Source organism: Musca domestica, unplaced genomic scaffold (genome assembly GCF_030504385.1).
Source record: "Musca domestica strain aabys unplaced genomic scaffold, Musca_domestica.polishedcontigs.V.1.1 43, whole genome shotgun sequence".
Lineage (NCBI taxonomy): Eukaryota > Metazoa > Arthropoda > Insecta > Diptera > Muscidae > Musca > Musca domestica.
Window position 1 is genome coordinate 4480778 of NW_026712332.1, and position 16087 is coordinate 4496864.

At 35.3% G+C, this 16087-nt stretch overlaps 1 protein-coding gene across 1 annotated transcript; it reads right to left on the reverse strand.

The window, feature by feature from the left end:
* Positions 1 to 816: 816 nt before the first annotated feature.
* On the reverse strand, positions 817 to 15669 carry LOC101899894 (insulin-like growth factor-binding protein complex acid labile subunit). Its single transcript, XM_005191510.4, has 2 exons — positions 15369 to 15669; positions 817 to 2110 (listed from the first exon to the last, which is right to left on the reverse strand). Exons 1-2 carry the CDS (start codon positions 15483 to 15485, stop codon positions 1028 to 1030), a joined length of 1200 nt encoding a protein of 399 aa, XP_005191567.2. The 5' UTR covers positions 15486 to 15669; the 3' UTR covers positions 817 to 1027.
* Between the last annotated feature and the right edge of the window lie 418 nt (positions 15670 to 16087).

Sequence of the window (16087 nt, forward strand, 5' to 3'; positions counted from 1 at the left end):
CAATGCCTTTGTATGTCCACGTCGTATAGACCCCAATATAACGGCTATATTCGGTATTTTTAAAATTTTAACAGAATTTTTTAAGGATTTTTTTTTTTTTTTTTTTTTTTTTTGAAAATTTCCAAATATGTTGCAAATGGTGGAGGGTATTAAAAGTTCGGCCCGGCCGAACTTACTGCTTTTTAACTTGTTAATTTTCAAATTTGAATGTTGTCAAACAGGATGTATATACGTTATGTTCCAGAACCTATTGTGTACTGGTTGATAGCGTTACCTAAAATTCGACGTACTCGGTCGACGTTTTTCACCATATAAGTAAGACTCTTTTATTTATAAAGAGTTACCCAAATACGTTTGGTGTACAAAATTTCAAAGATGAACATTTTCAACTTTGACAATAGAAAAAATTCTTTTTTGTGTTGAAAAAAGAAATTAATAATTTGAAAAAGGGGTGAATGTTTTAATTGGAAAATGTTACAATTGGCGGAATTAAAGAGTATCCATTTTTACGACGTTTTTATTTGGTATATGATAAGATGTGAACCTGCCGTATTTGTGAAATACGAACGTATGCGCTACGTCGAATGTGAAATCCGTTCCCGTAAAAAATAGTAGCATAGTTTCCAGCTGCTGATTGGATAAAATTTTGATTTTGACGGATTGCCATTGAATTTTGAAATTTTTACCAGTATTCCGAAACTAAAGTTCAAAGTAATCCACCTTTAAATATAATTGACCAAAACGAGAACAGACAACACAATATAGTTTTAAATATTCATTTTTATTATTACTTATTATCGTATTCGTTTAGGGTTATATATTTAGCAAAATTGACTTAGTTTTATTTCCTATAGCTTATTCTTATTTTTTATACTTGTATAAATTCTATATAGTTGTAGAAAATTGGCCAACAGAGAACTGCAAATCAGAAATTAACAACATCATATGTACGTGCGTTCACAGTAACAAAGCATTTACTCAAAATGAAACTGGAGAGAAGTTAGCAGCTGTTGCTGGGGGCTGCCTGCTATAATTTGCTGACCAAAACTAATTTGAGCCATAGCATTACTGCACCCAGGCACAGAACGGGGGGCTTGAGGTTGCTTGCCCTCGAGCCCAAATTAGCCTGCATTAAGTGCTCCTGACAGGGGGCTATCTCCGCCACCTGCACGTCCCCCATGCGGCGCCCGTTCATTTCGATGGGTGAAATGCAGTAATTGTTCTGCATGAGACTACGGGTGGAGTTGGGCGTCCTAGTGGCGAAGGGACTCTCCAACAGATTATGCAGCTGACAGCCACAGGGAAAGTAGTTGCCGTCCAACTCCAGGTTGTCCACACCATCCAGACAAATGTCATCCGCTTCCGGCGTCTGCAGGAAATGATTGCCATGTAATTTGAGATGTTTTATGGCTGCTGTGTCATTGAAATCCAGTGCCTCGATAATGTCAATCTTGTTGTTCAACAACTGAAGTGTGTCCACCTGAGTTAGTCCGGCGAATGCCTCACCACTGATTGTACCCAAATCCGACTCTTGTATTGTGAGAAGAAGCACATTCGAGAGACCACGAAATGTGAATGGCTGAATATGTTCGAGGTCCATGTAAGCCAATTTGAGCAGCCCGACTGTGTACATACCGAAGAAGGCATTTGGCTCAAGTGTCCGTATGCCAGCGGGCAGCAGTAGATGACCTACTTGTGTCAAACTGGAAAAGGCAAAACTCTCAATGCGTAACAATGGATTATTGGTCAGCAGAATTAGCTTGACGTTGGATGTACCGGCAAATGCGTAAGCCTCTATGCTGGCAATCTGATTGTGACTTAGCAAAATGGTGGACAGGTTCTGTAGGCCAGCGAAGGCAAAGCTCGTCACCACCTGCAGCGGCGTGTACTGGATAGATAGCTCCTTGAGACGGGGCAGACCGCGGAAAGCAAACTGCTTAATTTTGGTTATGTTATTGCCGTCCAAAGATAATTTCTTCAGTGAACGAAGGCCGGCAAACGAATCGGGTTTGATGACTGCAAAATGGTTTTTAGTCAGGGACAAGTGTTCCACATTGGTTGGCAGATGACGTAACGGTATATGATTCAGACCGCCAGTGTTACAGAGTACCTACAAATAAATGAAGTACAAAATGTTTATTAGATTTAAGGATACTTTCATACCGTTATTTATAGTAATCAATATGTAGGGATGTATGTACGAATGTATGCTAAAATGATAAACAAGAGAAATACACATTGGGTTACCATCGACGTTTCTCATAACTGTTCCAAGTAATTAAAAACCAATGTTTTTTATAAGCTTTATTGCTTAATGAACTTGTTGAGTATTAGCTTTGGCATCTTGTAATAATTTTCCTAATCCAAAAAAGAGATCTTTGAATACATGAGTAGTTACTGAGTTAACTATAAAATATGATGAACAAATTCAATTCTATCATAGAATTCGTTTACCTTAAAATCTAAGCACGATATTTAACTACAAACAACCATTTGGGAAGCAAAGTCAACATTTCTAGTCCGTCAAACTTGGAATTTATCGGGATATTGATTAGTTTAGTATGAGAAGTATACGGGCAAAGCGTGTCTCATCGCAAAAACGGCTATAGACCCTAAATCCGTTTCAAGTCAATTTGAGTCGATCTAGGGGTGTCCGTCGGCATGTCTGTTTTTATAATTCCTTCTAGTACCTCCCCCTCAAAGCGTCTTAATTTAAAAAGAAACATATATCTAAATTTTTATTAACATAACATCTGTTGTGAAGATATCAGCCCAAAACCCAAACGATCACAAAATGCGAATTGAGCATTCAATTCTCCTAAACATTCGCATAAATCATAATATGCGAAGTAAACACCGATTCTCATAAAATTTCAAACATCTCAGATGAATGAAGCAAACCGGCCCACCCCTTTTTGGGGTCACTCCTTCTCGTTCCTTTCCCACAAAAGGTTACATTATGTAGGGGTATATTAACTATTTCATTCCGTTTGTAACTCCTCGAAATACTCATGTCAGACCCAAAAAAGTATATATATTCTAGATCAGCGTAAAATTCTAAGTCGATTTAGCGATGTCCGTCTGTCTGTTGTAATCACGCTTTCGAACAAATTGAGATAGAAGGCTAAAATTTTGCACACATGTTTATTTTGCCAGTAGGCAGGCTAAGTTCGGGACGTACCGAATGGTACCACCCGATATTCGGTATTTTGATGATTTTAGCGACATTATTCATCGGAATTGTTTCAAATTTGGCATTTGAAGTTCGTAATGGATACTCCAGCTTATGACAGAAAATTGTCTGTGCAGGTCCACGTCTTCGAATAGCCTCCTATAACGTTACCACGCAACATTCGGCATTTTGATAATTTTAGCGTCATTATTCACCGGAGTAGTTTCAAATTACGTATTTATATTTCGTAATGGGAACTACAGTCTGTGACAGAAAATTGGTCCCATATATCAGTACCTCCCTATATTCGGTATTTTGACGATTCTAGGTACAATACTCACAGAAATTATTTGAGATGCCATATTTGAAGTTCGTAATGGATGCTACAGCCTGTGAGAGAAAATATGGTAATGGCTTGCAACAAATAATGCCTATGTAGGTCCATGTCGTATAGACCCCAATATAACGGCTATATTCGGTATTTTTAAGATTTTAACAGAATTGTTAACGGATATTATTTTTTGAAAATTTCCAAATTCGTTCCAAATAGTGGAGGGTATTCAAAAGGTCAGGCCGAACTTACTGCTTTTTAACTTGTTAAAATTTGTATTGCTATTAGACGAAGTGAAATACATCGGTTCACAATATCTGGAACCTCGTGCACATTTCAACATTTTCCAGAAATGATCATATACCTCATATAAAGCTAAGGTTGTACTGTTTATATCAGGCTTAGATCAGATACGTAATGAAAATATTGGCCAACACCTTTGGCACCTGGCCCATAAAGCCTCAAACTTTTGAATAATATTAATAACGGATGTCACAATATATTCAAATGAACAGTCAATAGTTGAGGGTACAAATCCGCCGGCAAAACCGACTGAAACCGTCTTACTTTTTACAAAAGTAAACAAGTAGGCAAAGGTAGCCTTTGGAGCCGACCATGTGATACCCTACAACACTACAATATGTTGGAAGCCCCCTTATGTCCAAATCCATTTTGGAAGATTTCGTTTTTGAAATAATGTCATGGAGATCTGCCCAGATGTACGAGGACGACCATATGATACCCTTCAACACTACAATATGTTGGAAGCCCCCTTATGTCCAAATCCATTTTGGAAGGTTTCGTTTTTGAAATAATGTCATGAAGATCTGCCCAGATGTTTCCCATTTTCACGCACTCCGTGTTGTTATGTATTCGAAATAAATTCACAAAAGTTGTGGTCTATTCTACAGCTAAATATAACCCAAAAATAACCAAAATTGTAAGTCAAATTGATAAAAATCTCATGCGATAACAAAATGACAAAAGTTGAAAACATGGAATAACAAATATTCCCTATTTTAAGTTCATTTTTTCGCGATTTTATCCTTATCTGCCAAGAGACCATTCCGAATTGATGAGCATTGTGGAAATCAGTCCAGCGGTTCCTGACTTATAAGCGGAATAACTAACATCAATTTTTTTTACATATAGATTGTAACTATTTTGCTATATATCCGATATCTTGGCTATCAGCATCACTGTAATAGTCAGAAGTGACCTTTTAATGTATTTGTGATTTCGCCGGGATTAAGAATATTCACGCTTTAGTGGAAATGTTCGTATTTTTTATATAAAAGTTCTGATTTATTTTACCCGCTAACTAAGATTCGATGACCATCCAATTTGGTGAGCTTCTGCCCAGCCCTAAACTCTAACTCCGCGCAAAATTCCGCGTCGATTTATTCTATAATTGTGGCATGTAGAGCAACAGGAAAAGCAAGATTTTTTTATATTTTTGGTCTATTTTAACCCCTTTTTGTTTTGCGATCATCTCCAAAAACAATAGACTTCTACTGTGACTCTAACCCCACCTACATTTTAAATTTCGAGGATCCGACCATAGTTGCGACCTGTAGCTTTATTACAAATTAATGTTCATTTTTAGAATTTGGATTATTGAATTAAAAATTCAGAAGAATAGTTCTTAAAATATTTAATTTTAATGCTTTCATATTATTCACCTGAATGTATAGTTGTTAGCTGTAGGTTCAAATCTCTCAACAAAAAGCAACTTCCCTTTGAAATTGAAACCAAATTGCATATAACGTATTCCGCATTTTGCAATTTTAAGAACATTAAATTTTCGACTATATTATCAAGTGTGGTGTCGCTGTTCCTTATCCGCAAAAAAAATTCTGCGCCATCGCTGTTGGCGTTTTGTTAAGTAAAACAGCGAATTTGTCTATTATTAGGCAAAAAATATGTTCACATTGCCCTGCAGTGAAATAGTATATAAAAAAGTGTATACCTATGGTATATCAAGAAATGGAACTAGATTACAAATTGTCATATCGAGTTTGACACGACTATTACTATAGAGTAAAATTAGCTAGGATTTGCTAATAATTATACCATGTTTAAAAATATTAATGGACTAGCTGGCCCGGTTCGTGTTGCCGGCCCGTACTTCCAATATTTAATGAATATTATTTGAACCACAATAAATCACAGATCCGACTATAAGTCACAATTTTTATAATAAGAAATGACTCCATAGTAATTTCTAAACAGAAATAAATATTTATGGCAAAAATAACAATAGAGGTTCACCTACGGTCAGTTTTAGATATTTGATCTTATTTTTGAGACACACGCTTTAATTTGAGTGTTAAAAATCTATATGATATAGAACATCCATAATAGCACCGTGTGAAAACTCAGCTCAATTTTTGGTATTGTAAAGAGCTTAGCAACATTTTCCATTCAAATGAGCTTTAATTTGGAATTTGTATTTCCAACGTTTAGAATACCGTGCTGCGTGGTATTTAGTTTTGCCCACCGCGTAATTGAGGGTAAATGTCATTAAAATTGTGCGTTGGAGACCCCATAAAGTCCATATTTTTCATCATAGTATAATTTAATGACGATTAAACAAATGTTCGGTCTCGCGTTTCTTTCTAATATTCGTATTTTTTACATGTTTCTGCCACAATTTCCGACTGAATGAGTTCCAATTGGAGTTTATTTCATACAGACGTACATCCCAAATGTACGTTCCTAACCAATATTCTCTTGAGGGTTACAAATTCAATGGAATACAAAATTTTCTTTTCTGACCACACATTGTTTAGGAAATTATAATTGGTGCACATAATGTGGGGACTATACTTAAATAAATGCCTATGTGGACAATTACCTGCAAGATGGTTCTCTACACCAGAATAGCTTAAATAAAAATTTTAATGCCAAATCTATTGATGAAGGTAGTCAAGACAGGAATGGGCCCTACTCCGAAAATTGAAAATTGTATGCGAAGAGGGTTTCTACTCCCTTAGAAACAAAGATGTTAAATAAGGGCCAAAAAAGACAGACCCCGAAAATAGCTTAAATTATATGATGGCTATGGTGATAAGTTTTTGCGAGGATGGTTCCTTCTTAAATTACCGAATTGCCATTTGCCGAAATTAGTATGAAAAAAAATATGGTTAACATTTAAAATATATTTGAAATCGGGTTTTACCATTATCCGGGGGTTATGACCCACATGACCTGCAAAAGCGATTTAAGGTATCTTGAAAGTTTAGGAAGAAATCCTTTTCTTACTAAATGTCCAATTCCCTGTACTATTTTGCGTCCTTTATATTCGGTATTTGCTGTCCCAGAACTTAAAACAAAAAAATTTACACTTCAATATAAAACCTCATTAATATTCTTTATTGGCATATTTTTCCGATTTTTGTTTTTATATGAGGAAAATAATTCTTTATTTTGATCACAAAAAACGATTGAATTCATATGATAAGCCAAATTGAAAACATTGTACATTATATAAATTTTACAGGAAAGAAAAACAAATTGAAAAAAGAAATCTTCAAATTGTTTGCTGGTTTTTTACGAATTCGATTGCATTGTACATTTTTTCTCGATTTTTCCCTGATTTTAGAATTTTTGCAATGAGATAGTCTCTGTTTTTTTATATTTTTAGCGATTTTGAAAAAGTAATTATCCTTTAACTTTGGTGTGACCGCGTTAAATTATTTCGACATCATCTATTCAGTTTCGCCACCACAAAATTCGGTGCTATACTTCAATGTAACCCACCTGCAATTTCAGTTCTCAAGAAATCGAGTCAATTAAATGAAGTTAATCAAATTAAAAAAAAAAAGTTCGTATACGATAAAATATTGATTTGGAATTCAAGCGTGATAGTGTGATTTCTTTATATTTGGCTGGAAAACCACAAGTGGTTATCATTAGAGCACTCCAGCATTTAAATGTAAAAAAATCTTTTGTGTCTCGTACCATCGCTCGTTACGTTGATATTGGTAGCGTAGCCCGTCGTCAAGGAAGTGGAAGAAAGCAACATCAGCAGAAATGGTTCGAAAAGTAAAGAAGCGACTTGATCGAAAACCCGAAACTGGCCGAAAAATAGCTCGTGAGTTGAACATATCACAATATTGCATTCGGCAAATATTGAAAAATGAGCTTGGGGTAAGCCATTGAAATTCCAAAAAGTACAAAAACTTACACCGCAACAGAAAGAAAATAGACTCAAAAGAGCTAAAGAGTTGCTTCGCTTGGCCGAAAGTGGCGAACTGCCGAATTTGCTTTTCTCCGATGAGAAAGCATTCGTTGTCCAGCAGTTTGTAAACAAACAAAATGACAGTGTTTACTTGCCAACGAGGTCAGCTGAAAATATTCACCTTCGGTTGGCCACCAGAACACAAGCGCCGATCGTGGCATCAGAATAAATGCGGAATATTATCGCGAAAGTATTCTTGAGGGTTATTAAAGCCTTGGACACGCAAATATTTTGGCCGCAGACCTTGGACATTCAAACAGGACTCAGCACCATCGCACTCAGCACGTGCCTCCCAAGAATGCTTACAAAAAAAATTCCTCGCTTCATTTCCAACACACAATGGCCACCAAAATCTCCGAATACCAATCCGTTGGACTATTGTTTCTGGAGTATTTTGGATAGCAATGTTGACACTAAAAATACCAAAGTGTCGATCACCTCAAGCAAGCGCTTCGCGGGGAATGGGCCTTAATACCGCAGAACAACATTCGGGCAGGGTGTGACGGTGTCATTGGCCATTGGAAGGCCATATTTCGTTCCAAAGGAGACATATTTGAACAAATCTAAACTTATTCTAAAATTTGATGCCATTTCTGAAATTTTGGCTTTCATTCAATAAAATTTAAAAAAAATGTAAAAATGATGGCGTTTGACTTTGTTGCAGTTTTTTTTTTATCTCACCCTGTATGTATATGTTTTACATTACTACCATAAGAAAAAATTGTTTTCAGTTGATTTACATGGCCTACCTGATTTAATTTTGTAACACGCTTTCACTCGAAACGTCCGCATTAGTATTCGAAAATATTTTCTATAACCTACAACACTTCGTGTATGAATTATAAGTTTGATTGAGCCAAAACCTCAAAATATTGACCCTGCACAAAGGAATGTGTATAATATATATAATGGTTCTTTCTACCTCGCCGAGCTGAGTCGATTTAGCTATGTATGTCCGTCCGCCTATCTGTTAATTTGTAATCACGCTACAGATAGCATTATGGTCAGAATAGAAGGGTTCAAATGGACCAAAACGAGATTTTTTTCTTGATTTTGCAGTTGCTCTGCATGCCGCAATTATAGACCAGTCGACGCAGAATCAATGGTGTCATCGGACAATATTTAGGGTAAAATGGACCATAGGTCTTTTGTAAAAAATTTTCCACTAAATCACGAATATTTTTAATCCCTGCGAAATCGCAAATACATTAAAAGGTCACATCTGATCATTCAGTGATGCTTATATCCATTATCTTGTCAGAAAAAGTTGTTATTTTTATACCCTCCATCGTAGTATGGAGGATATATTAAGTTTGTCATTCCGTTTGTAACACCTCGAAATATACATTTTAGACCCCACAAAGTATATAAATTCCTGATCAGCCTAAAATTCTATGTCGATTTAGCGATGTCCACCCGTCTGTCCATCTATCCGAACGACATGAAGTAAGTTGATAAAAATTTACTCAAATGTGTATTATGTCTGCATGACTTTTGGTATTGAAAATGGCATTTGATGATTTTTGCGACATTATTCACCGGAATTGTTTCAAATTTGATATTTGAAGTTCAAAATGGGTAGTACTACCTTCGACAGAAAATTGTCTGTGCAGATCCACGTCTTCCCAATATAACGGTACCCCGCGATATTCGATATTTTCATGATTTTAGCGATATTATTTATCGGAACTATTTCAAATTTAGTATTTGAAGTTCCAAATAAATACTACAGCCTATGACAGAAAATTGTCTGTGTTGAATAAAATTTTATCAACCTTCTTCATTTCGTTCGGAAGCTAGAGTGATTTCCACAGACGGATAGACGGATAGACGGATGGTCATCGCTAAATCTACATAGAATTTTATGCTGATCAAGAATATATATACTTTGTGGGATCTAAAATTCAAATTTCGTAGTGTTACAAACGGAATGACAAACTTAATATTCCATCCATACTATGGTATAAAATTGACCGACAAAGCGTTATGACGATTATTACAAAACGTGGACCTACTTCTTTCACATGACATAACCCGTCCAATGAGAACTCGAAATGCAAAATTCATTGGGACTGCAATCAGTGAAATATCGAATATAAAGAGGGCAAAATAGTAGAGCGAATTAGTAAGAAAAAGATTTATACCCTTCTATAAATTTTTCATAAACTTTCAAATCACTTTTGCAGGTCTTGACATCAGTCATAACCAGCGTATAAGGGTACAACCCGATTTCAATCATATTTTACATTTTAACCATAGTTTTATATACAACCATAGTATGGAGAGTATATTAAGTTTGCCATTCCGTTTGTGATACCTAGAATTATACATTTTAGACACAAAGTATATATATTCTTGATCAGCATAAAATTCTATGTCAATATATTCGATATTCGGTATTTTGATGATTTTAGTAACATTATTTACAGCAATTGTTCAAATTTGGTATCTGAAGTTCATAAAGGATACTACAGCCTGGGGCTACTATAGATGTTCTATATCATATAAGTTTTTAAAGCCTATGGCTGAAAAGTAAGATCAGGCTATTCAAAATATCTAAAACCGACGGTAGGTGAACATCTTTTATAATTAATTTTGCCATGAATTTTTATTTCTATTTAGAAATTACTATGAAGTCATTACTCATAATAACAATTGTGCGGCTTACATAAGTCAGATCTGTGATTTATTTTGCTCTAAAAATATGCATTAAAGACAAAAAGTATAAGAAAGTCAAATTGAAAACCAGTAAGAAAAGCTCAAAAGTCGGGCGGAGCCGACTATATATGGTACCCTACACCACTATGCATATTTAGTAGAGCTCTCGTAAAAGAAAGGTTTATATTGGGTTTTCTGAGCTCTATGAGATATCTGGTACAAAATATGATTATGGTAGAGTGCATATTCCGAAAGTTGGAGATTTAAACACAAAATCGGATGAAACATATATATGGGAGCTATAGCTATATCTGAACCGATCTCCACCAAATTTAAAGTACTTACTTCTATACTAAATCCGGTCGGAAGTGCCAAAATTCACACCATTTGGACTGATATTAGCCATGTGGTGCAGAAGAAACCTAAAATCGGATAAAGATATATATGGGAGCTATATCCACATCTGAACCGAACTTGATAAAATTTGATCTAGGAATTGCTAGGCTGTATCTAATATCTGGTGCTAAATATCAGTCTTGTGGAGTGCATATAACGAATGTAAGGGACTTAAAAACCAAAATCGGATGAAACATATATATGGGAGCTATAGCTATAACTGAACCGATTTTCATTTGAAGCACATGCTTGTAGGCTGAATTTGGTCGGATGTAGCAAAATTCACACCATTTGGACTGATATTAGCTATTTGGTGCACAAGAAACATAAAATCGGATGAAGATATAAATGGAAGCTATATCTAAATTTGGACCGATTTTCACCAATTTCGATAGGGTTCGTCCTTGGCAAATGTAATTTAGAAAATTTCATCTCAATCGAATAAAAATGCGACCTGCATTTTGTTTACAAAAATACGTGGACAGACGAACGGACATGCATAAATCGACTCAAAATGTGATTCTATGCTGATCACCAAAAGGAACTATGGGTCTATCTCGTTTCCTCCTCTATGTTACAAACAAATGCACAAAGACATAATACCCTTACCACTATGTGGTGTAGAGTATAAAAATGCATGCAATATAAAACCAGTAAAGAAAGTCTTAAAGTCAGGCGGGCCGACTTTATGATACCCTACACCAATTTGAATATTTAGTAGAGCTTCACATAACAAATAAAAGTTTTAATGGAATTTGAGAGAATTAAATCATCACTATGATTATGTAATAATTAGAAGCCCAAAGGAAATAATATATGGAAGGAATATCCTCCTCTGAATCGATTTCTACTAATTTGTCGAGGCATTTACGCCTTTTTATTTCGGACTTGTACTATCCATTTGGTCAACAATTAACTTGAAATCGGATAGATATATATGAGAGATATATGTAAATCCGAACCGATCTCGATAAAATTTGTCAAAGGTATTTCTGACTGTATTTAATATATTTCCCCGAATATCGTTACTACGAAGTCCATATTACGGCTATGCAGGGCAAATTCAACAAATCGGATGAACAATATGTATGGGAGCTATATGTATATATAACAATATGTATTGGTCGTAAGTACCAAATTCCATTCCATTTGGGCTAATTTTTCACCTTTGGTGCACAATAAAAGACAAATCGGACGAAGATATATATGGGAGCTATATCCAAATATTAGCCAATCTCGATAAAATTAGGAAGGGTATTTCTGAGTTATATTTGATATATTTCCCCAAATATCGTTGTCACAGAGTGCATATTACGGCTGCGGAGGACAAATATAATCAATCGGATGAACAATATATATGGGAGCTAATCTATATCTGAACCGATTTCAAATTTGGCGTACTTATTTTCAGGTCCAATCTGGTCGTACATGCAAAATTCCATACTTTTTGGGCGGATATTGCAAGATTGGTGCACAATATAAAGCAAATTGGACGAAAATATATATGGGAGCTATACCTAAATTTGGACCGAATATCTCCAATTTCAATAGGGTTCGTCTTTGGGTCAAACAAATTTTTTGTGCAAAATTTCATCTGTATCGGTATATTTGTATGCTATTTTTTGGTTTTATTTTTGGTCATCCAAAATCCGTGTCGATTTGCTCCTGTATCTCCAAATTTAGACTCATCTATATAATTTGCATCTCTACGATATTTGGCTATATTCGTCAGCAAAATCAGCATGAAAAAACCAGAAGTTCTCCATTTGTGTATTTCGGATATCTCATGTAAGTAATGCTGGTATTTTTCACACAAAAGTAGTGGTCCATTCTACCCGCTGTTCTAAACTATAATTTCATGTGAGATTTCTTGGCCTTTGGTTTTTATTTGTGACCTTTATAACGGCTGCACAATCAGGAATATTTTTAGTTGTTGGTCCCTTTCAACCCCTAAATATATTACGGACATCTTTGAAAACAATAGGCCTAGCCCTTGTGAGCCTAACTCTTGTGAAAATTTTCGTGAAGATCGGACGATAATTGCAATCTGTATATAATAACCCCAACCTAAATATTACAAAATGAAAAATATTACAAAATGTACACTTCAATATTATAAGTCAAATTGAAAAAATCGCATGCGATAAAAAATGAAATATGTCACAAAATCTATTTTAACATCATTATTGGCAACTTTTTATAGGTTTTTTTAGATTTTATACTTTAATGCTGAATTCACAAAATTTATCAAAATCGGTCCAGCCATTCTGAGATACATTGTATCCTTTTGGCGATATATATCCGATATATTTACTATCGGCATCTACGTAACGGTCAGAATTGTGATTTCGCCGGGATTAAGAATATTCGCGAACTGTAGAGTGATTACAAGTTAACATGGACAAACGGACGGACATACATAGCTAGATCGACTAAGCTCGGCGATATAGCCATGCATACTTTCCTATGTGAGAAACCAATATTTCGAGGTGTTACATAATTTTTGGCCCAATCAAACTTATTACCGCCCACACATAGTGTTGTATGGTATAAAAACACTGTCTTGAAATGTTTAGCTTTGTATCAAAGTATTTTTGTGGCATCTTCCACAAATGTATTTAGTTATGTACCGAATATTTTTAACAGGATCTGTTTTTGTATGAAACATGAAGGTTAAGAGTTCAATTTTTCTAGTCAAACCCAACATTTTGTCTGCATCCATTTATTATATCCATTTCGGAACACACGTACTTTTCACAATTTTCTGTTGAACGAAATATACATTTTCCTCAACACTGCAAAAACTATCACCTATCAATCGGTAAAAACAGCAGAATATTTTAGCAACGTTATTTAAGATAGATGTTTAATCTTTAAAAAAGGTAAAGATAATTACCGTAGCGTTTAACATATTTAGACAAGTTCCAATTTTGGTAGTGTAGAACTTTTGACTACCATTGAAGACAAGGACAAAACACTGATGATTTTTGGTGGGATCATCTATCTACCTACAACCCTACATAACAAGTTTCAGTGGTAAAATACGAATTGGCCAACGGTCTTAGACCCTAGTTTCAGGACATTTGGAGTCGATCCAGCGATGTCCGTCCGTCCGTCGGTCTGTGTGGTTGGTGCGCACAATAACTCTCGAAGGGAGTATCCGATTTGGTCCAAACTTCATATATTGTAATATTATTATCAAACTTAAATAGTGTTCATAGATGGGCAATATCCTTCTGGTAACCACCCCCCTCCCACAAAAACTCGAACTTTTCAAAACAAAAAAAAACTATTACACACAAAGAGAAGGGCTAATCCGATTTTTTTCCAACTTTGCAATTCCAAATATTTGCATCAATGCTAGGTCAGATGCGGAAATTGACAATATCGGGTCAAAACTTGAAATAGCTATAACTCTTTTCATATTACACACATCGCAATATTTTTATTAGCCCAAGGTCTGGTGTGAAAATGGAATATATAGGTCCACCCTAACCGAAGATCTGCTGTGAAGAAGGGATATATCGGTCCACTCCATCTGGTATCTCTCCACTCCAGGAAGCTCATAAAGCGTAAAATTAGCACCGATTCCATTCAGACTTGGTACATCTAAATATTTATATCAATACAATATCTGTTATCATTCCTTCTGGTACCTCATCCACAAAGGGTCACAATTTTCAATACTTTTATCTGCCATAACTTGCGAAACATATAAGCGATTCTTTACAAGTTGCTATATCTTAATATTCCTCTCAAACAGAAACATGAAATGAGTATGGCATTTATCCGAATTTATGATTTCGTATAAAATTGGATATAAATGTTTAATTTTCTTGTAATATTGTCCATACCAACATTTTTATCTGTATTAGATGAAGTCTGAAGAGGAAATACTTCGGTCGACTAAATCTGATACCTCACCCACATTTTAACGTTTTCTTAAAATTATCACATATCTCATATAAAGTGATCATATTCCTATCATATTTATTTAAGTCCGATACGAAATGAACAATATCGGTCCATTCCCCCATTTGAATAATCATAACAGAAGTCAATATATATTTAAATAATCGAACATTGGCCAAGGGTATACATATCTCGACAAAACCCACTAATACTTTTTCACTTGTTTTTTTTATAAAAATGAATATTAAACGCAAAACAAAAATCAAAAACCATCAATATTGCTAAATTAAAGATAAAAATTAAAATAAGACTTTGACCTTAAACTTATCTACAATCATTGTACCTTCTATTACAGAATACAAGAAAAACGATACGATTTTATCTGTCCAAGAATAAAAAGAACAATTTTGATATCTTACTGTTCGAAATCTACAGTATATTCAACAAGGAAATAAACCTGAGCACTGTGCGACAATACAATAAATAAAAAAACAGACAGGCCTACAGATTTTTATTGATAATTATATTGTTACCGAAGTCTACTGCGGACCACTTGTTAGAACCCAAACGGTTAGAGTTCTTTGACAATTCAACACTACAACTATTATTCTATTTGGCATTGACTCTTTTAATCACCATAGCAGAAGTTGACTTACTTGAGTCTGCGATAGACAGATGCATTCTAATGGGCAGGATTTGGATGTTTCTATTAGCTGTGATTTCAATATGCAACTCAGTGTGACCGCAATTGCCAGAAGCCATAAATTGATCATTTTAGTGTTAAATTTGTTTCGGATATTTTTTTCTTCGTGATTGAAAACGAACACCGTTAGCAATGGACATATCACGTCACTGTTTCACTTTCAAATTAACCGATTCACATACGTAAACGACGTGGTAGTGGTCGCTTCACTGATTCCTTCTGTGCAGTGGAGGGCTTCCGTATCCGTTACCGTTGCCCATCAAATTCAAATAATAACTGACGGGATTCCGCGTTGTTTACATTTACCAATGGAATTCCTGTAAGACAAAAGCCGGTAATCGTTATTGTGATTTTGTCACACATTCCAGTCGGAGGAAAGGCACACAGAAATTTGTTACGGTCGGATTTACGGACTCTCGTGAACTCTTCGGTTTCACATTCTCATATGAGTGGGCGCATGCACCAAAAAAGCTCACCCTCCCGCTCTCCGAAACAAACCGAAACACATGCTTGGCCTATATGGGAACATGCGGAATTGAAATTGAAACCAGGAACAATTTACTACAAGTGGAACCGCAATTCGAAGTAACTAGACTTTTACTTTGAGAGAATTGCATCGAAATATTGACGCACCATGTCCCGTATCGGGGAGAGGATTTGTTTGTGGCGTTG

What these genes read in the sequence shown, in the direction of transcription:
- LOC101899894 (XM_005191510.4), bottom strand. Translation starts at nt 15,485, where the DNA reads ATGATCAATTTATGGCTTCTGGCAATTGCGGTCACACTGAGTTGCATA. An exon ending in TCTGTCTATCGCAGACTCAA is followed by an intron (nt 2,111 to 15,368) that starts GTAAGTCAACTT and finishes ATTTATTTGTAG; the next exon opens with GTACTCTGTAACACTGGCGG.